The sequence below is a fragment of the Pseudophryne corroboree genome, chromosome 1 (genome assembly GCF_028390025.1).
Source record: "Pseudophryne corroboree isolate aPseCor3 chromosome 1, aPseCor3.hap2, whole genome shotgun sequence".
In the NCBI taxonomy this organism is placed as follows: Eukaryota; Metazoa; Chordata; class Amphibia; order Anura; family Myobatrachidae; genus Pseudophryne; species Pseudophryne corroboree.
The window spans coordinates 109,501,212-109,523,725 of NC_086444.1; the positions used below are offsets into that span (position 1 = coordinate 109,501,212).

General features: G+C 46.5%; 1 protein-coding gene across 1 annotated transcript in view; it reads left to right on the forward strand.

Moving 5' to 3' along the window:
* The window catches only part of ITGA1 (integrin subunit alpha 1), a 334,632-nt gene that overhangs the window by 86,634 nt on the left and 225,484 nt on the right, over window positions 1-22,514 (forward strand). Inside the window, exons 3-7 of the mRNA XM_063964201.1 lie at window positions 17,759-17,879; window positions 19,977-20,083; window positions 20,442-20,530; window positions 20,945-21,059; window positions 21,142-21,269. Of these exons, the coding sequence (XP_063820271.1) occupies window positions 17,759-17,879; window positions 19,977-20,083; window positions 20,442-20,530; window positions 20,945-21,059; window positions 21,142-21,269 (560 nt within the window). The remainder of the gene's footprint in view (window positions 1-17,758; window positions 17,880-19,976; window positions 20,084-20,441; window positions 20,531-20,944; window positions 21,060-21,141; window positions 21,270-22,514) is intronic.

A 22,514-nucleotide genomic window follows, 5' to 3' on the forward strand; every position in this document is an offset into this window, starting at 1 on the left:
CCAAACCCTGCATGAGGAAAACCTACATTCGGCCATCTCTGCTGCGGCCCAGTTGCGGTTCCTCTTCCCGGTTACCGGAAGAAACCCTGAGTCCACAACACTCCCAAACCAGGTCAGTGATGGTATACTCAGGCCTCGTGGACCCGGGGAATCGGAACACGGACTCAAGTGCCATCCAGAATTTGGCTTCCCGAGTGCAAAGTCAGGAAGCGGCACAGGGCCAGGTGATGCAATACCTCCAGGAGTTGTCCGGTCGTTTGGATCAGATTCAAGCGTCCTTAGCTTCTGTAATTCCGGCCCCAGTTCCCGTAGCCGCACCAGTTGCCGCTCCCAGCAATGTTCAACCATCGACTGGTACCAGTCCGCGCCTTCAACTTCCTACTCCTTCCCGTTATAATGGGAATCCAAACAATTGTCGAGGTTTTTTAAACCAATGTGAAGTTCATTTTGAGCTACTTGCACATAATTTTTCCACAGACCGGTCCAAGGTGGCATATATTATTTCTTTGCTTGAAGGATCTGCATTGGATTGGGTTTCTCCACTATGGGAACGATCTGATCCATTGGTTTCCAATTACACAGAATTCATCACGTCTTTTCGAAGTGACCACGGCCTCTTCTGACTTGCTCCGCATCCGTCAGGGCTCCCGATCCGTGGGTCAGTACGTGGTTCATTTTCAGACCATTGCCTCTGAACTTCACTGGAATAATGACGCCCTGAGAGCTGCTTTCTGGAACGGTCTTTCTGATCGCCTGAAGGATGAGTTGGTCACTAGGGAACTCCCGGACTCTTTGGAGGAACTGATCTCTCTCTGCGTCAAGGTGGATCTCCCGATGCAGGAACGTGGAGGTGAACGTAGTCGATCGGATCGTTCCAGGTTCCGGCTTCCTCCCTCTAGGCAAGCGGTGGTACCAAGTCCGGACGAACCCATGCAGATTAACCGGTCCCGATTGTCTCCGGAAGAACGACAGCATCGTCGTGAGGGCAAATTCTGTCTGTACTGCGGAGCCGCAGATCACTTCATCAAATTCTGCAAATCCCGTCCGGGAAACGGGCAGGCCTAGCTTGTTCCGGAGGAGTCAAGTTGGGGGTCACAACCAAATCTTCTCCGACTTTGGATTGTTTGCTTCCTGTGTCTTTCATCACCAAGACAGTCTCCAAGTCTTTTGAGGCCCTGTTGGACTCCGGGGCTGCGGGGAACTTCGTTTCTTCTTCCTGTGTCCAAAGCCTGGATTTAAAGGTACGGCCTATCGAGCGGCCTATTTCTTTGGCTATCAATGGTACAAGAATGTCCAAGGGTCTCATAACGTGGCGCACGGAGCCAGTTAAGCTGCAGGTCGGAGCTCTACATCAAGAATGTCTGGAATTCTTGGTGATTCCGGAAATGCATCACGATCTGGTCCTCGGAATGCCTTGCATCAAAATTCATAATCCCCACATCGATTGGAAGTCTTCTCAAATTCTGTCTTGGAGTTCTTTTTGTCACGCTAACTGTCTTACTCCTGTCTGTCCGCTCCGTGTCTCTTCTAAGTCGGAGGAAGAGCTCATTCCGGAGGCGTATCAAGAGTTCAAGGATGTATTTTCGGAACAGGCGGCTCACCAGTTACCACCCCATAGGCCTTGGGACTGCCCCATTGACCTTATCCCAGGGAAGATGCCGCCCCGTGGCCGCACATATCCTCTGTCACTTCCTGAGACTCAAGCTATGTCGGACTTTATTAAGTCCAATCTTCTCAAGGGATTCATTCGCCCCTCTATCTCCCCGGCTGGAGCGGGCTTCTTTTTCGTGAAGAAGGACGGGGGGTTAAGACCATGTATCGATTACCGCGGCCTAAATGATATCACCATCAAGAATAAATACCCCTTGCCACTAATCACAGAGTTATTTGATAGGGTTCGTGGCGCCCACGTTTTCTCCAAGCTCGATTTGAGGGGAGCATATAATCTTATACGCATCCGAGAAGGGGATGAATGGAAGACCGCCTTCAATACCAGGGATGGGCATTATGAATATCTGGTGATGTCGTTCGGCCTTAGTAATGCCCCCGCCGTCTTCCAGGGATTCGTCAACTAAATCTTCCGAGACATGTTATATCGAAGTGTTGTGGTATATTTAGACGACATACTGATTTTTTCCAAAGATCTTGCTGAACACAGGACACAGGTCAAAGAGGTGCTCCACCGTTTACGAAAGAATCATCTCTATGCTAAGATCTCCAAATGTAACTTCGAAGTAACATCAATTCAGTTCCTCGGTTATATCATCTCGGGGACGGAGCTTCGCATGGACCCGGAGAAACTTTCCACCATTCGGGACTGGACTCAGCCCCTCTCTTTGAAAGCAATACAAAGATTCCTGGGCTTTGCGAATTATTACAGGAAATTCGTTAGGGGTTTCTCCACCATAGTTGCACCCATTACCGCCTTGACTAGAAAGGGCCCCAACCCGGGTTTGTGGCCTCCCGAAGCCTTGGAAGCTTTCACCTACTTGAAATCAGCTTTTATGTCAGCCCCGGTACTCCAACAACCAAATTTCGAAGAACCTTTTTTCCTGGAGGTGGATGCGTCCTCGGTCAGAGTCGGAGCCGTTCTCTCCCAGTACTCCTCGGATAAGAAATTGTATCCGTGTGGCTTCCACTCTCGTAAGTTCTCTCCGGCCGAACGGAATTATACTATTGGTGATCAGGAACTCTTGGCAATAAAATCCGCTTTGGAGGAGTGGAGGTATCTTTTAGAAGGGGCCAAACATGTGATTACTATTTACACCGATCACAAAAATTTGTTGTACATCAAAACCGCACAGTGTTTGAATCCTCGTCAAGCTAGATGGGCGCTTTTCTTCACTCGATTTTCTTTTGTTATCAAGTACCGGGCCGGGACTTTCAACACTAAAGCTGATGCGCTCTCTCGTTCACAAACTCCCACAGATGAAGAGAATCCTTTTGAGCAGAGTTTAATTCTGAATCCAATTTCTGTTTCCGCTGCTTCCACTACTCCGGGTCCTCCCCCTGGAAGAATGTCTGTACCAGCTAAATTCCGTCCGAAAATACTGCAGTGGGTCCATATCTCCAAGATCTCCGGTCATCCCGGCGTCCAGAAGATGTTCAAGTTTCTGCAAAGATCTTACTGGTGGGACCCCATGAGGAAGGATGTACAGGATTACGTTAATTCTTGCCCACAGTGTACGCAGCATAAATCTCCTCGTCTGCCTCCTGCTGGGTTGCTTCGTCCTCTGTCCATTCCTATGAAACCCTGGACTCATATTTCCATGGACTTCATTACTGAGTTACCCTGTTCCAAGGGTTACAATACCATCTGGGTGATTGTTGACCGTTTTTCAAAGATGGCGCACTTCGTTCCATTGACAGGTCTGCCGACAGCTCCCAAATTGGCTCTATTATTCATCCGGGAACACTTTCGGTTGAATGGTTTACCTCAAGAAATAGTCTCTGATCGAGGGGTACAGTTCACCGCAAGGTTTTGGAGAGCCCTCTGCTCAGCCTTACAAATAAAACTTAAATTTTCATCTGCCTATCATCCCCAAATGAATGGACAAATGGAACGTGTCAACCAAGATTTGGAGACTTTCCTCCGCCTTTATCTCTCCCCTTCGCAGGACAACTGGGTGGAGTTGTTACCTTGGGCGGAGTTTGCCCATAACCATTCATTTCATTCTTCCACTGGCGAGTCTCCATTCTTCATCAACTATGGGTTCCACCCATGAGTTCCGGAATTGCCAATTCTTCCGACAGAAGAGGTTCCAGCTGTGACTTCCACTTTACTACACTTCAGACAAATTTGGAGTAAGGTTCATGATAGTCTTAAAAAGGTTTCTGTCCGATACAAGTTCTTTGCGGATAAGAAACGGCGAGCCGCTCCTCAATACAAGGTTGGTGATAGGGTATAGCTTTCCACACGTAATCTCCGGTTAAAGGTACCCACTATGAAATTTGCTCCAAGGTTCATCGGTCCTTATCCTGTGCTACAAGTCCTGAATCCTGTGGTCTGTAAGTTGTGTTTACCTTCTCACCTACGTATACCAAATGCCTTCCATGTTTCTCTTCTTCATCCTCTCGTCCTTAATCGTTTTCATTCAAAGTCTTCTAGACCTACCTCAGTAGAAACTGAAACCGGAACAGACTTCGAGATCAAAACTATTCTGGACTCTCGTTACCGTCATAAGAACCTGCAATATCTGGTAGAGTGGAAAGGTTATAGTCCTGAGGAGAGAAGTTGGGTAAGAGCTTCTGAGGTCTCAGCTCCTCGACTAATCCGGATTTTCCATTCTAGACACCCTACGAAACCAGGAAAGTGTCCAGGGGCCACTCCTAGAGGAGGGGGTACTGTCATGTCGCCGCCGCGGCTGCCGTACTTACCTCTCCAGGCGCGCTGGGTCTCCGGGCGGCCGTCCTCGCTGGCGGTTTCCGGCTACCGGCGCTCCGTCCAGCGATAGTGAGTGTGGACGTCGCGGGTACGCCCGGCGTCCACTGAAGGTGCGGGTGACGTCATCAACACGTCCCACCAATCGGACACTGGCGGGAAGTTCAAATTCAGACGCGGGATAGAGCTCCGGCGCCTGAGTATCATCTATTCTATTAGAGTTGTGATCTCCAGTGCTCCCGTATCCCTGTGGTTTCCAGCCCTCCCAGACGGACCCCAGTGCCTCCAAGCACCCCAGTGCCTCCAAGCGCCTCAGTGACTCCAAGCGCCTCAGAGACTCCAAGCGCCTCAGTGCCTCCAAGCACCTCAGTGCCTCCAAGAACCCCAGTACCTCCAAGCACCTCAGAGCCTCCAAGCACCTCAGTGACTCTAAGCGCCCCAGTACCTCCAAGCACCTGTGACTCTAAGCGCCTCAGTGCCTCCAAGCACCAAAGTGCCTCCAAGCACCTCAGTGACTCCAAGTGCCTCAGTGCCTCCGAGCACCTCAGTGCCCCAAACACCCCTGTGTGTTACGGTACTCTTCATTATTCATCAGCGCCTTTACAAGTTTTGTCTTTCAGGAGACCTCGAGCATCCACATGTGCTTCCTGCCCGCCGTCCAAACCCTGCATGAGGAAAACCTACATTCGGCCATCTCTGCTGCGGCCCAGTTGCGGTTCCTCTTCCCAGTCACCGGAAGAAACCCCGAGTCCACAACACTCCCAAACCAGGTCAGTGATACCTCCAAAGAATGGTCTTTGGATGTGGTACGGGCTCTCCGTATCTATGTGCAGAGGACTGCCTCTATCAGGTGGTCAGATTCCCTTTTTGTCTTGTTTGGTTTTCATATACGTGGCTGGCCTGCGAATAAGCAAACTTTGGCCCGATGGATTAGAATGGTGATTGCACAAGCTTAGGCTGGTTTCCCAGCTCCTGCTGCTATTAATGCCCATTCTATTCGGTCTGTTGGACTTTCTTGGGCATATCGCCATGGTGCATCCGCAGAACAATTGTGCAAGGCGGCTACGTGGTCCTCGGTGAACACGCTTACTAGGTTCTATGCCTTTGATACTTCCGCCTCCCAGGATGCTTCCTTTGGACGCTGGGTTCTCATACCCGCTAAGGCGCGTCCCCTCCCTTGAGGAACTGCTTTAGGACATCCCCAATGTTTCCCTGCGGAAACCAATGTAACCTGCTGCAGAAAAGGAGAGTTATGTTAGACTTACCATTGTTAACTCCCTTTCTGCGAGGTACATTGGGTTCCACAGGGCGCCCACCCTGACGCATCTAGCTTCTATGGGTTTGTATGGCATTAGCCGCTGGTTCCTTCTCCTGTCGTGAGAATGTGACTAACATCTACCTGCTCCTGTATTGGACTGTTTAACGAAACTGTCACAGTACCTGGAGGCGGGGTTATAGAGGAGGCCCCAATGCATCCTAGGACAGCCTAAAGCTTCAGTCTGTTGGCGCCTCTGGATCATGATTCACTCTGCACCCCAATGTTTCCCTGTGGAACCCAATGTACCTTGCAGAGAGTTAACAATGGTAAGTCTACCATAACTCTCCTTTTTTAAATACTTACAGCTGAAACAGTTGGCAATAAGCACAGCTCTAATCTGCCATCGTGGCTGCCTTTTACTTTCTGTGCACCCATAGGGGGTAATTCAGATCTGATCGCTGGGCAGTGTTTTTTACTGTCCTGCGATCAGATAGTCGCCGCCTACAGGGGGAGTGTATTTTTGCTGTGCAAGTGTGCTTTCCTGTGTGTTAGCAGAGCTGCTAAAAACCAGTTTGTGCAGTTTCTGCACAGCCCAGGACTTACTCTTCCATTGCGATTGAATCCTGCTGATCGGAGCCGGAGCTAATGTCAGAAACCATCCCTCAAAATGCTTGGACACGCCTTATTTTTTCAGACACTCCCTGCAAACAGTAAGTTGTCACCAGGGACGGATTGGGAACAAAAAGCGGCCCTGGAAAAATTTGTACTAGTGGCCCCACATGGGCAGCACCACAGGAGTAAGGTCCAGCCATGGGCCATGGCAGCAGCACCCTCCCGCCAAGACTTTCCAGATAGTGGGCATGTCCAGCATCAAGGGGAAGTTAAAAGGAAATAAAATTACATATTATGAGCACATTATATGATCCACCTTCAGAATTTAGGAAACTATGTCATTCTTTAGAAAGATATATTTTCTTGCTTATTACACCAACTGTATTCCAATTAGAGATGAGCGCCTGAAATTTTTCGGGTTTTGTGTTTTGGTTTTGGGTTCGGTTCCGCGGCCGTGTTTTGGGTTCGACCGCGTTTTGGCAAAACCTCACCGAATTTTTTTTGTCGGATTCGGGTGTGTTTTGGATTCGGGTGTTTTTTTCAAAAAACCCTAAAAAACAGCTTAAATCATAGAATTTGGGGGTAATTTTGATCCCAAAGTATTATTAACCTCAAAAAACATAATTTACACTCATTTTCAGCCTATTCTGAACACATCACACCTCACAATATTATTTTTAGTCCTAAAATTTGCACCGAGGTCGCTGTGTGAGTAAGATAAGCGACCCTAGTGGCCGACACAAACACCGGGCCCATCTAGGAGTGGCACTGCAGTGTCACGCAGGATGTCCCTTCCAAAAAACCCTCCCCAAACAGCACATGACGCAAAGAAAAAAAGAGGCGCAATGAGGTAGCTGACTGTGTGAGAAAGATAAGCGACCCTAGTGGCCGACACAAACACCGGGCCCATCTAGGAGTGGCACTGCAGTGTCACGCAGGATGTCCCTTCCAAAAAACCCTCCCCAATCAGCACATGATGCAAAGAAAAAGAAAAGAAAAAAGAGGTGCAAGATGGAATTATCCTTGGGCCCTCCCACCCACCCTTATGTTGTATAAACAAAACAGGACATGCACACTTTAACCAACCCATCATTTCAGTGACAGGGTCTGCCACACGACTGTGACTGATATGACGGGTTGGTTTGGACCCCCCCCAAAAAAGAAGCAATTAATCTCTCCTTGCACAAACTGGCTCTACAGAGGCAAGATGTCCACCTCATCTTCACCCTCCGATATATCACCGTGTACATCCCCCTCCTCACAGATTATCAATTCGTCCCCACTGGAATCCACCATCTCAGCTCCCTGTGTACTTTGTGGAGGCAATTGCTGCTGGTCAATGTCTCCGCGGAGGAATTGATTATAATTCATTTTAATGAACATCATCTTCTCCACATTTTCTGGATGTAACCTCGTACGCCGATTGCTGACAAGGTGAGCGGCGGCACTAAACACTCTTTCGGAGTACACACTTGTGGGAGGGCAACTTAGGTAGAATAAAGCCAGTTTGTGCAAGGGCCTCCAAATTGCCTCTTTTTCCTGCCAGTATAAGTACGGACTGTGTGACGTGCCTACTTGGATGCGGTCACTCATATAATCCTCCACCATTCTATCAATGTTGAGAGAATCATATGCAGTGACAGTAGACGACATGTCCGTAATCGTTGTCAGGTCCTTCAGTCCGGACCAGATGTCAGCATCAGCAGTCGCTCCAGACTGCCCTGCATCACCGCCAGCGGGTGGGCTCGGAATTCTGAGCCTTTTCCTCGCACCCCCAGTTGCGGGAGAATGTGAAGGAGGAGATGTTGACAGGTCGCGTTCCGCTTGACTTGACAATTTTGTCACCAGCAGGTCTTTCAACCCCAGCAGACCTGTGTCTGCCGGAAAGAGAGATCCAAGGTAGGCTTTAAATCTAGGATCGAGCACGGTGGCCAAAATGTAGTGCTCTGATTTCAACAGATTGACCACCCGTGAATCCTTGTTAAGCGAATTAAGGGCTGCATCCACAAGTCCCACATGCCTAGCGGAATCGCTCCGTGTTAGCTCCTTCTTCAATGCCTCCAGCTTCTTCTGCAAAAGCCTGATGAGGGGAATGACCTGACTCAGGCTGGCAGTGTCTGAACTGACTTCACGTGTGGCAAGTTCAAAGGGCATCAGAACCTTGCACAACGTTGAAATCATTCTCCACTGCACTTGAGACAGGTGCATTCCATCTCCTATATCGTGCTCAATTGTATAGGCTTGAATGGCCTTTTGCTGCTCCTCCAACCTCTGAAGCATATAGAGGGTTGAATTCCACCTCGTTACCACTTCTTGCTTCAGATGATGGCAGGGCAGGTTCAGTAGTTTTTGGTGGTGCTCCAGTCTTCTGTACGTGGTGCCTGTACGCCGAAAGTGTCCCGCAATTTTTCTGGCCACCGACAGCATCTCTTGCACGCCCCTGTCGTTTTTTTAAAAATTCTGCACCACCAAATTCAAGGTATGTGCAAAACATGGGACGTGCTGGAATTTGCCCATATTTAATGCACACACAATATTGCTGGCGTTGTCCGATGCCACAAATCCACAGGAGAGTCCAATTGGGGTAAGCCATTCCGCGATGATCTTCCTCAGTTGCCGTAAGAGGTTTTCAGCTGTGTGCGTATTCTGGAAAGCGGTGATACAAAGCGTAGCCTGCCTAGGAAAGAGTTGGCGTTTGCGAGATGCTGCTACTGGTGCCGCCGCTGCTGTTCTTGCGGCGGGAGTCCATACATCTACCCAGTGGGCTGTCACAGTCATATAGTCCTGACCCTGCCCTGCTCCACTTGTCCACATGTCCGTGGTTAAGTGGACATTGGGTACAACTGCATTTTTTAGGACACTGGTGAGTCTTTTTCTGACGTCCGTGTACATTCTCGGTATCGCCTGCCTAGAGAAGTGGAACCTAGATGGTATTTGGTAACGGGGGCACACTGCCTCAATAAATTGTCTAGTTCCCTGTGAACTAACGGCGGATACCGGACGCACGTCTAACACCAACATAGTTGTCAAGGACTCAGTTATCCGCTTTGCAGTAGGATGACTGCTGTGATATTTCATCTTCCTCGCAAAGGACTGTTGAACAGTCAATTGCTTACTGGAAGTAGTACAAGTGGGCTTACGACTTCCCCTCTGGGATGACCATCGACTCCCAGCGGCAACAACAGCAGCGCCAGCAGCAGTAGGCGTTACACGCAAGGATGCATCGGAGGAATCACAGGCAGGAGAGGACTCGTCAGACTTGCCAGTGACATGGCCTGCAGGACTATTGGCATTCCTGGGGAAGGAGGAAATTGACACTGAGGGAGTTGGTGGGGTGGTTTGCGTGAGCTTGGTTACAAGAGGAAGGGATTTACTGGTCAGTGGACTGCTTCCGCTGTCACCCAAAGTTTTTGAACTTGTCACTGACTTATTATGAATGCGCTGCAGGTGACGTATAAGGGAGGATGTTCCGAGGTGGTTAACGTCCTTACCCCTACTTATTACAGCTTGACAAAGGGAACACACGGCTTGACACCTGTTGTCCGCATTTCTGGTGAAATACCTCCACACCGAAGAGCTGATTTTTTTGGTATTTTCACCTGGCATGTCAACGGCCATATTCCTCCCACGGACAACAGGTGTCTCCCCGGGTGCCTGACTTAAACAAACCACCTCACCATCAGAATCCTCCTGGTCAATTTCCTCCCCAGCGCCAGCAACACCCATATCCTCCTCATCCTGGTGTACTTCAACACTGACATCTTCAATCTGACTATCAGGAACTGGACTGCGGGTGCTCCTTCCAGCACTTGCAGGGGGCATGCAAATAGTGGAAGGCGCATGCTCTTCACGTCCAGTGTTGGGAAGGTCAGGCATCGCAAACGACACAATTGGACTCTCCTTGTGGATTTGGGATTTCAAAGAACGCACAGTTCTTTGCGGTGCTTTTGCCAGCTTGAGTCTTTTCAGTTTTCTAGCGAGAGGCTGAGTGCTTCCATCCTCATGTGAAGCTGAACCACTAGCCATGAACATAGGCCAGGGCCTCAGCCGTTCCTTGCCACTCCGTGTGGTAAATGGCATATTGGCAAGTTTACGCTTCTCCTCCGACAATTTTATTTTAGGCTTTGGAGTCCTTTTTTTTCTGATATTTGGTGTTTTGGATTTGACATGCTCTGTACTATGACATTGGGCATCGGCCTTGGCAGACGACGTTGCTGGCATTTCATCGTCTCGGCCATGACTAGTGGCAGCAGCTTCAGCACGAGGTGGAAGTGGATCTTGATCTTTCCCTAATTTTGGAACCTCAACTTTTTTGTTCTCCATATTTTATAGGCAGAACTAAAAGGCACCTCAGGTAAACAATGGAGATGGATGGATTGGATACTAGTATACAATTATGGACGGACTGCCACGGTTAGGTGGTATAAAAAAACCACGGTTAGGTGGTATATATTATAATAATAATACAATTATGGATGGACGGACTGCCTGCCGACTGCCGACACAGAGGTAGCCACAGCCGTGAACTACCGCACTGTACACTGGTTGATAAAGAGATAGTAGTATACTCGTAACAACTAGTATGACACTATGACGACGGTATAAAGAAAGAAAAAAAAATACCACAGTTAGGTGGTATATATTATAATAATAATACAATTATGGATGGACGGACTGCCTGCCGACTGCCGACACAGAGGTAGCCACAGCCGTGAACTACCGCACTGTACACTGGTTGATAAAGAGATAGTAGTATACTCGTAACAACTAGTATGACACTATGACGACGGTATAAAGAATGAAAAAAAAACCACGGTTAGGTGGTATATATTATAATAATAATACAATTATGGATGGACGGACTGCCTGCCGACTGCCGACACAGAGGTAGCCACAGCCGTGAACTACCGCACTGTACACTGGTTGATAAAGAGATAGTAGTATACTCGTAACAACTAGTATGACACTATGACGACGGTATAAAGAAAGAAAAAAAAATACCACAGTTAGGTGGTATATATTATAATAATAATACAATTATGGATGGACGGACTGCCTGCCGACTGCCGACACAGAGGTAGCCACAGCCGTGAACTACCGCACTGTACACTGGTTGATAAAGAGATAGTAGTATACTCGTAACAACTAGTATGACACTATGACGACGGTATAAAGAAAGAAAAAAAAATACCACAGTTAGGTGGTATATATTATAATAATAATACAATTATGGATGGACGGACTGCCTGCCGAGTGCCGACACAGAGGTAGCCACAGCCGTGAACTACCGCACTGTACACTGGTTGATAAAGAGATAGTAGTATACTCGTAACAACTAGTATGACACTATGACGACGGTATAAAGAATGAAAAAAAAACCACGGTTAGGTGGTATATATTATAATAATAATACAATTATGGATGGACGGACTGCCTGCCGACTGCCGACACAGAGGTAGCCACAGCCGTGAACTACCGCACTGTACACTGGTTGATAAAGAGATAGTAGTATACTCGTAACAACTAGTATGACACTATGACGACGGTATAAAGAATGAAAAAAAAACCACGGTTAGGTGGTATATATTATAATAATAATACAATTATGGATGGACGGACTGCCTGCCGACTGCCGACACAGAGGTAGCCACAGCCGTGAACTACCGCACTGTACACTGGTTGATAAAGAGATAGTAGTATACTCGTAACAACTAGTATGACACTATGACGGTATAAAGAATGAAAAAAAAACCACGGTTAGGTGGTATATATTATAATAATAATACAATTATGGATGGACGGACTGCCTGCCGACTGCCGACACAGAGGTAGCCACAGCCGTGAACTACCGCACTGTACACTGGTTGATAAAGAGATAGTAGTATACTCGTAACAACTAGTATGACACTATGACGACGGTATAAAGAAAGAAAAAAAAATACCACGGTTAGGTGGTATATATTGTAATACAATTATGGATGGACGGACTGCCTGCCGAGTTCCGACTGCCGACACAGAGGTAGCCACAGCCGTGAACTACCGCACTGTACTGTGTCTGCTGCTAATATAGACTGGTTGATAAAGAGATAGTATACAATACATACAACAATATACTACTATACTGGTGGTCAGGCACTGGTCACCACTAGTCACACTGGCAGTGGCACTCCTGCAGCAAAAGTGTGCACTGTTTAATTTTAAATTAATATAATATTATGTACTCCTGGGGGCTCCTGCTATAACAACCTGCAGTGCTCCCCAGTCTCCCCCACAATTATTATAAGCTTTGCCTTTTATACATTGATGTGCAGCACACTGGGCTGAGCTGAGTGCACACAGACTGAGTCACACTGTGTGACTGGCTGCTGCTGTGTATCGTTTTTTTTCAGGCAGAGAACGGATATAGCAGAGAACGGATATATTATATTAAAATAAATAAAAGTTATCTAACAACAACTGCACTGGTCACTGTGGTAAACTCTGTCTGACTCTGCACAATCTCTCTCTCTCTTCTAATCTAATTTCTAATGGAGAGGACGCCAGCCACGTCCTCTCCCTATCAATCTCAATGCACGTGTGAAAATGGCGGCGACGCGCGGCTCCTTATATAGAATCCGAGTCTCGCGAGAATCCGACAGCATCATGATGACGTTCGGGCGCGCTCGGGTTAACCGAGCAAGGCGGGAGGATCCGAGTCTGCTCGGACCCGTAAAAAAAACATGAAGTTCGTGCGGGTTCGGTTTCAGAGAAACCGAACCCGCTCATCTCTAATTCCAATCACTATTCACTCAATCTTATATGTCAGCCAAGCAGGCAGACAGAGCATACACTAGATCATCTGCAATCACAGGCTAAGTGGCAAAGTAATTTTCAAATATGCAAATTGTTTGGCATCTTATTCATTATGTCTATAAATAGGACCACATGTCCTTAAACAAAACAGGCCCCGCGGGTGCGCCGGCCCACCGGGAATCTTCCCTGTAGGCCCTATGGCCAATCATCCTCTAGTTGTCACCCACAAATGGCCTCTTCCTGTCAATCACCTTGCGTACGCCCATGTGAATGGCTCCTTCGCACCATCTCGTTGCTGACCGACGAATCCCGTTGTAGCTGCCCGACGCTCCTGCGCATTGTTGTGCATATGCATGCGCAGTTTGGACCTGATCAGCCATTGAGCAAAAACGCACAGCAGTAATCAGATCTGAATTACCCTCTAAGTCAGTTGCTGGTAAAAAAAAAACCTCTGTCTGCTCCGTTTATTGCATAATCTGGGGGGGGGGGGGTTTATTTAATGCGCGATTATGCAATAGATGGCAGCAGAGCACATTGTCGAATACTTTTGCCAAATGATATAATAATATGTCTTCCAAATATCTTTTTTAAATAAACCAAATGTGCATTCTGTCATGGTTTGGGTGGCTATATGTGGTTCTTTATACTTATTCTCAGCAGGAGTTTGTGAATTTGACAATGGAGTCAGAAGCCAGGATCACCAGCCATAGCCTAAATTACCTTTTTTAGTAGGGGAACAAAATAGAACAGTAGAGTAAAAATTACTATTAGCTGCTTTATTAGCACTGGTATTTTACCCAACCACCACCCCTCTGGCATTTGTCCCACAAGAATTTTTGCAGACGGGGATGAATTGCTGAGGATGTATGCATCATGGGAGGAACCAGGATAGCCAGTTACAACATTTAAAACTCATTTTATAATCCAGCCAAAATGCCCAATATTGTGCTCTGGTGCTATCTATTGCACATTCATGGAATAAATATGATGTCTAAAAGTATAAATATGTGTACTATTCAACTCATGAAGCTGCTGATGGTGCTATGATTGATCCTCCATGGTTATCTCAGTTAGGTGCCGATTGGCATTATGCAGGCAGGTTCACTACATACAATAACCTTGGACATCCATTATTACTAACTCCACACTGCCCTACATGCTTTTGGGTACTTAAAAACTCATCACTATCAATTTCCTACCATTAGAATGGGTTTAGAAGCCAACATCGAATGTTTAACATCATTCTAAACTTTTTGAGGATTTGAGTTTCGATTTTGAGTTTGATTTCAAATTGATTTGCAAATTGAATTTTAGTAAATGAGGGGATTCTATGGGAAAACAAAGGAAGGGTATACGTCCCCGAAATGTCATTGAATAAAACATACCCTCTGGGTCTTTTTCACGGTTTCATCAGTCTCCGAGTACTGTCTGTGATTTTAGATTTTTATATTATTCACTTTATTAAGGTGAATAAAATATATAATAAAATGTATCTCTTCTTTGATTTTGCTGTGGTTGCAATTCATTTCTTAGACATATAACATCGTGGAATCTAAGTAGACCTCTTCAACCTTTTTTTTTAGTTTAACTTTATAATTACATTCTAATTTTTAATAAATGTTCATCAATATATCATATTGTGGAAGGGCGGATACAGGGGGTAATTCTGAGTTGATCGCAGCAGCAAATTTGTTAGCAATTGGGCAAAACCATGTGCACTGCAGGAGGGGCAGATATAACATGAGCAGAGAGAGTTAGATTTGGGTGGGTTATTTCGTTTCTGTGCGGGGTAAATACTGGCTGCTTTATTTTTACACTGGAATTTAGATTTCAGTTTGAATACACCCCACCCAAAACTAACTCTCTCTGCACATTTTATATCTGTCCCCCCCTGTAGTGCACATGGTTTTGCCCAACTGCTAACAAATTTGCTGCTGCGATCAACTCAGAATTAGGCCCACAGAGCGCTGCCAGCTGTGGATGAGGTGTTTCTCAGCAGATTAGAATTAAATTTACATATACAGTAGCTGAGGCTGTACACTCAGGGGCTGAACAAAGACACATTTCAGCTGCTTTCTATCTGAAGAGTAAAAGGGGGGCTGTATGTTATGAACCACAGGTAGTGGTTCATTCCTATTTTATGTTAATAGTTCTCTTGCAGGCCAGGATTTCCCTTTGCTCTGGTTTAGAAGATTCTTGTTTGCTGTCGGTGGTGAGTCTGTGTAATTGCAGCCTGTTTCCATGTGTTTGGCCTCACCTGTCTGCTAATTGCATCTTGTCAGTTTGGAGTCATGCAACAGGGCAGCTGCACAACATAATTAATTAGGGCTCTCTGTTATATTCTGGCTCAGTGCAATACACAGACGCTGGTGATAGTTCTTGAGTTATGAGCTAGTTCCTGCCAGTTCCTGAGTGTCTGTTCCAGTGTCTGTTCCAGTGTCTGTTCCAGTGTCTGATCCAGTGTCTGATCCAGTGTCTGATCCCGTGTCCTGCCGTGAAGCGTTCCTGTCCAGAAGTCCTGTGGCTTTGTCTGTGCCTGATCGAGTATCTGGCTTCTTGGTGTCCACCGGTCTGTCGTTTGGGATTCTGCCTGTCCTCCGGTTCTGAGAGCCTGTGTCGGCTACATTGGGGGTTCCTGTCCGTTTGCCAGTATTTGTACCGGTTCCGTGAGTAGCGGCTTTGCCGCGTCCGTCGGCCTAGGCCGCTGTATTCTTTGGTTATATTTGTTACTGGTGTCTTGCAGAGGGTTCTGCATATGCTGTCACCGCCGGTACACAACAGTATTGTGTCGGCGTGTGGACAGCATCTCCTTTGTTGTTCTTTTCCCTTGGCGGCGTGCCGCACATATATTTAGTTTTAGGGTTGTTAGTAGCCCCTAGCTTTCTGTTTGCTTTAGTTAGAGGTCCCCTTGTTATTATCCTGTCTCGGTTCACGCCTTGTCTCACTCTAAGACCTGGGGGCATCGGAGTTGGGCAGACCTAATCCGCCCTTCAAACGCAGCTGCCGTGGGCCCAAGAAACCATAGTCACACAGGCGTGAACTGACCACACGGGTGAAACAATGGAGGTAGGGTGCTAGGGGCTATTTCCATACCACACCTTATTTCAGCGTCACGTCCTGGTGCTCTGGACTCACTACGCAACATCTCTCCTGTTCTGAGCACCAGGAACCTAACACTGTAATATGCTAACATTGTAACCTTCCAGAGGTATCCATCACCTGACCTTGGTAGTGGTACAGGCTGTTATTTTCTTGTTCCAACCAATTCTCAGGAGTTGCCACCTCATCCATAATAATTTGATTCCCAGCGCAGAAATTGGTGAGATTCCAACTCAGTTTTGTGCAAATCATGTTTATCCGCAGAGCAGTTTTTCAGTGGCACACATTCCCAGTGATGCAAACTGGGTTCCGCAAGTTTTTTCTTTCAGGTAATGGAATTTCAAGTATTTGTAAATTTACATTTCATGAAATGTATAATATACAGTATGAATAGAGCAGCAACGGTAAATTCATTCTGCTGTGTGGTGTGGCTTGTGGTAAGGCTGAAAACACTGAGGGACAAATTCTGTAAGCAAAAGGTGCAAAATTTCCAGCCAAACGCAGAACATGATGAATATTTTAGACGCAGTTTTGGAAATATTTCTAATCTCTATGCAGCGTGAATATTATACAGATGACAGAAGCATAAAAAGAGATGGGAATACTCAGTAACGTGCCTAGCATAAAGATTGCCTAAGTGCAGTATCGGTTTATCCCACAAAATAGCTCTTTTTGGGATCCAGTCAGGATCCCAGCGGGCGGGATCCCGACAGTCAAAATACCGACACTGGAATCCCGACACTGCTAGGGACACAATACACAATCCCAGCAGCAGAATCCCGACCGATAGGACCCCTATCGAGTTGCCGGGCTGCCGGACAGGTAAGCTGCGGGGAGAGAGGGTTAGATTTAAGCTGCGGGGAGGGGGTTTATGTTTAGGCACCACCGGGGAGGGTTAGGGTTAGGCTGCGTGTGTGTGTGTGGGGGGGGGGGGGCTAGGTTTAGGCTCCGGGAAGGGAGCGGGGTGATTGGAGTTAGGGGGGCATTAAATAGAGGTAAGTATACTTACCTTTCCCTTGTCGGGATTCTCAACATTGGGGTGCCATGGTCAGTATTTTGACCGCAGGCATCCCAAGCGCTGGCATATCGAACGCAACCCCGCGGTCGGGTTCCCGGCAGTAGAAATGTTTCTGCATCACATAGTAAAGGCTCTATGTAGCCTCTTTCATTCTCAGATCCACACTCCCAAATTAGTGGGATCTCCGAGTCTCCTGAAAGAACAGGCTTAGCTGCTAGAACGTGGGTGGGACCATGATACAAATTACATCATCACGCTCTGCCCACTCAGGAAACAAGTTGTCTCAAGGACATAATGTATTAAAGTGTACTGTGTTGGGTGGCGATGGATAACGTGATTTCCCCATCATCTTTCAATAGCTCTCAGTGTTGTCAAGCCCTCTTGTTGTCTCCTACCCAACCTTCATGTCTCCTGGAAGCCATGCAGAAAGGTGTGCTTTCAATCCAAGCATAATATTGGATTCAGTATCTAATTATCACTAATAGAATATTTTTAATTAATGGATTCATCTACAATTGTCATTAGCGTAGTTTGATTTTTAATCAAATTACCAGCATGAATATTCATTAGAAACATTACATGTTTGTTTCCATCACAGCTCTGCTGAAGGTCGCCGAGACTTTTAATGTGGATGTGAAAAATGGTTTATCGTTCAGTGGTTCGGTGGATGACATGTTTGGATATACAGTTCAGCAATTTGAAAATGATGAGGGAAAATGGTAAATGAAAGTATTATTCTATTACTGTCTTCTTCTATAGGATAATATTATAGTTGAGATGTGCGTATACCTCCATGTTTTGGTTTTGGATCTAAATCATCATCGTGGTTTGGTTGAGATGTAGTTGAAATACCGACACCGGAATTCCGAACGGTGGCATAATGTCGGCATTACAATCCCGATGGAGCTTGGGATACCGGCGTCAAAATTCTGACGCCTGGAATCCCGAACGTTCTGTTAGCGGGATGCGCTCGCGTCCTGCCGTGGGGGGTGGAAGGTAAGGTTTAGGTATTAGAAGGGGGTTTAGGGTTAGGTTGCAGGGATGGAAAGGGGATGATTAGGTACTGTGGAGGGAGGGGGGGTTAGGCACTTACAAGGGGAGGTTAGGGTTAGGCATCAAGCGGGGAGGGTCTGGGTTAGGCACCACCGGGGAGGGTTAGGGTTAGGCACCCACAAGGGAGGGTTAGGGTACTTTCTGGTGGGTGGTCGGGATTTTGATGGACTACATAGGTGTCGGAATGGGGGAAGCAAGTGGGCAGCATGCCCCCCCCCCCCCCAAACATGACAGAGGCGCAGGAGTGGGGAGGGGGAGTGCTTACCCCCCAGATCACCGCGGAGACTGTGACTTCAAAACTCCGGCGCCGCAGCGTGTTGCCCCGTGTCCTGTACAGCCGGCCCTTCACAGAGGCATTACTGGGAGGAAGCGGGGATGTGCCAGCAGGCTTACCATGGCCATGCCTCCTCCCAGTAATGCATCTGAGAGCAGGCTAGGACAGGAGGACACGGGCCAGCATGCTGCGGCGCCAGAGTTTTGAATCAGATTCTCCGCAGTGATCTGGGGGGTAAGCGCTCCCCGCCTGGGGGGGAGCGCCAAAATGTATTTTTATATATACCCCCCCCCCCCAACAACACATTCTGGCACCCCTGATGGACGGGATGCCGCTGTCGGTATTATGACTGCCGGCATCCCGTCCAGCGGTATATCATACCAACTCCAAAAATTGTTACAAATCGATATAAACAGCTAAAATCGTGTAACTTGGACCAGTTTTTGCTCCTATAGTATTATTAACATCAAGAACATTAATTTCCAGTCAATTTTGCCCACCTCACCATACACTCTCCTGAGTGAAATGGCACCTGAAATCAATCCAAAACACCAGATTCTGTTTTTTAATCCGAGTTGCGAACTCAAGGGAAGACTCGACTTGCGACTCTGTCCACTCAGATCACCAACGGTGGTCCAAGCTGGGGTTCAGTTCTGCTCGGATCCCCAAAGGGGATATTATCCAATATTATAGTCCATTTCATGAATTTGTCTCCTTGAGATGTGAATTTAAGGTATCTGATCTGTAGATGTACACTAAAAAGGTCTACAGTCAATAGGTCAACCACTAATGGTCAACATGCATTAGGTCGATGCGGTCAAAATGTCAACATGTTAAAAGGTAGGCAGCTCAAAAGTGCGACATGACAATGATCAACACACATATGGTTGACATAAGTTTTTGTGTTTTTTTTTCAACTTTTTCATACTTTACCATGCACGTAGACTACGATTGGGAATAGTAATCTTGCCTGAAGCATGGCCATGTGAGATGAAGCAGTACACTAATAGGGCTTGTTTGTGGTAGAAAAGTGACAAAACACCCCCCCAAAAAAAATTTTTTAAATTGTGTCTACTTTTTTGTGTTGACCACTTCCATGTCGACCTTTTTTTTACTGCCTACCTATTCCATGTCGACCTTCTGACTGATGGCATTTGACCCTGTTGACCTAATGCATGCCAACCATTAGTGGTCGACCTTTTTAGTGTAGATCTAATAATCCACACCCCAATGGACAGTTTGTGGCATTGTGAAACTTCAGCTAAAATTATAATACTATAATGACACGCCCGCATCTGGCTAGCCACCCACCTGTTACTTCCCTGAAACAACCACTGAAATCCACTATGATTTTCAGTCATTAGTGGTTATTTTTGCCACTATATGACTGTATTGGGGTAATGCAATCATGGTGCTGCAGTATTTTTTTTTGTACTGTTTTACGTTGTGTAGTCCTATATTGTATCTTGCATAACTCTTTCACATTTAGGGTGCTCATTGGGTCACCACTGGAGGGTCAGCCAACTCGCAGAACAGGAGATGTATATAAATGTAAAGTGAACGGCCAATCAAAATGCACAAAGATTGACTTGCCAAGTAAGTGGAAACAACATAGAACTTTTATATGGATATATCTGAATGAAAAGGAAAATGAAATAAAAATGAAAAAAAAGGAAAAGAGATATTTGGTATCACTGTACTCACAAGAACTAGCCTTAAATTGTGCTGTACATTTCTGGAGCTGTATAAATTACCTAGAGTGAAATTTGCGCTAGTCTTCAAAGTATAAAAACCCAATGCTCATCCATGGGTTAAGGAATCAGATGGAATTATTCACAATATTTGAATAATAATGCTTGTATCATGCAGTGATAGGTGACATAATAATGCGGTGATAGGGGACATGCTATTTATTAATGTGTCTATCATATTTTAACATAGCTGTTTGTTGTAGGATTTACAACCATTGCAAATGTCACTGAGGTGAAAGAAAACATGACAATGGGATCCACTTTGGTCACAAATCCTAAAGGTGGATTTATGGTAAGTAAAACTAGATTTGGTATGATGAGGGTTACTCAGATGTCCGATGTTCGTGCAGATGATCCGAGGTTGTGCCTTTGGACACAACAGCAAATCAGAGAAGCCAGCAGGAGGCGTCTATATACCCAACACGATTTTGCACGCCCGCTCCGTACACAGACCCAGCACCTGTGTGAATAGCAACCAGCCCCTATGTACACTTTGTGTATATAGATAGTTTTGCTAAGGGAAGAGCACTTTTACAAGCTAAAAGCAGAGAAACATAATCTACAGCCATGATCTACCTAATCATGAACCATATTCCCAAAGTCACCTTGCGTTGCTTTTTGGGTGGGTTGCTCTTCAAAAACTTACTGTGGGTTGCTCTTCGAAGACTTACTGTATTAATGAACTGCTCTTCTTCTTCTCCCAAAGGCATGTGGTCCTCTCTATGCGTACAAGTGTGGAAGCTTACACTATACAACTGGAATTTGTTCAAATGTCAGCTCTACATTTCAAGTTTTAAACTCTATTGCACCAGGTGTACAAGGTAGGGTTTAGTGCATTGTATGCTGTCTGGCCAGGAAAAGATGAACATACTCTCACCTGCTGTATGAACAATGTATTCCCAGAATGCGTAACCCAACTGGATCTAGTGATCGTCCTAGATGGCTCTAACAGTGTTTACCCTTGGGAGAGTGTGACTGAATTCTTACAGAAGCTTTTTAAAAAAATGTCTATACATCCGACTCAGACACAGGTGAATATACTATTTTATATTTACAGAAATGTATGTTATATATCCTAAAGTCAAAAGGCAAATACAATTATTCACTAACCTATCATTTTTGCATACCTCCCAACATTGGCCCTCATTCCGAGTTGTTCGCTCGGTATTTTTCATCGCATCGCAGTGAAAATCCGCTTAGTACGCATGCGCAATGTTCGCACTGCGACTGCGCCAAGTAACTTTACTATGAAGAAAGTATTTTTACTCACGGCTTTTTCTTCGCTCCGGCGAACGTAATGTGATTGACAGGAAATGGGTGTTACTGGGCGGAAACACGGCGTTTCAGGGGCGTGTGGCTGAAAACGCTACCGTTTCCGGAAAAAACGCAGGAGTGGCCGGAGAAACGGTGGGAGTGCCTGGGCGAACGCTGGGTGTGTTTGTGACGTCAACCAGGAACGACAAGCACTGAACTGATCGCACAGGCAGAGTAAGTCTGGAGCTACTCTGAAACTGCTAAGTAGTTAGTAATCGCATTATTGCGAATACATCGGTCGCAATTTTAAGAAGCTAAGATTCACTCCCAGTAGGCGGCGGCTTAGCGTGTGTAACTCTGCTAAATTCGCCTTGCGACCGATCAACTCGGAATGAGGGCCATTGTACTTTTCAAGATCAGATACATCCACATCCAGGGTCGGACTGGCCTACAGGGAAAATCCCTGGTGGGCCCCACTGCCTGAGAGCCCCATCCAGGGTCGGCTCTACCATTAGGCAGCTGCCTAGGGTGCTGGGATCTGGGGGGCACTACTGAGTCACAGTTGTACTTAATGTAGGTGTGGCTGTGATACTTATAAGACTCTGGCTCACTGAGGAGTTGGAAAGTGGCTATTGGTGGTGGTAAGAGCAGTAAGCTGAAGTTTTGCCTAGGGTTCTGAGAAACCTTGCACCGGCCCTGGCCCCATCTCCTCTTTTAATATCAGGTTTCATACAACGCAGGCGAATTGTTACGCTATTACATGGTCAGTTACTTTGTAGACAGGAATCTTCTGAGCAGACCATGCACTGTAGTATCTACTGTATGTTGTCTGCAGGGTATGTCCTCTACAATGGTTTGGCCAAGCCTCTGTGGTGGCTCGCCACACCACTTAATAATGGGCCCCTGCCACTGCCTATTCCCGGTAGGATTAACAGGAAAAAAACCTGGTGCAGAAATCCAACATATATAAAGACCCAATCACCTGCTGCTTTCAATAAAGAGTACAGGTTGAGTATCCCTTA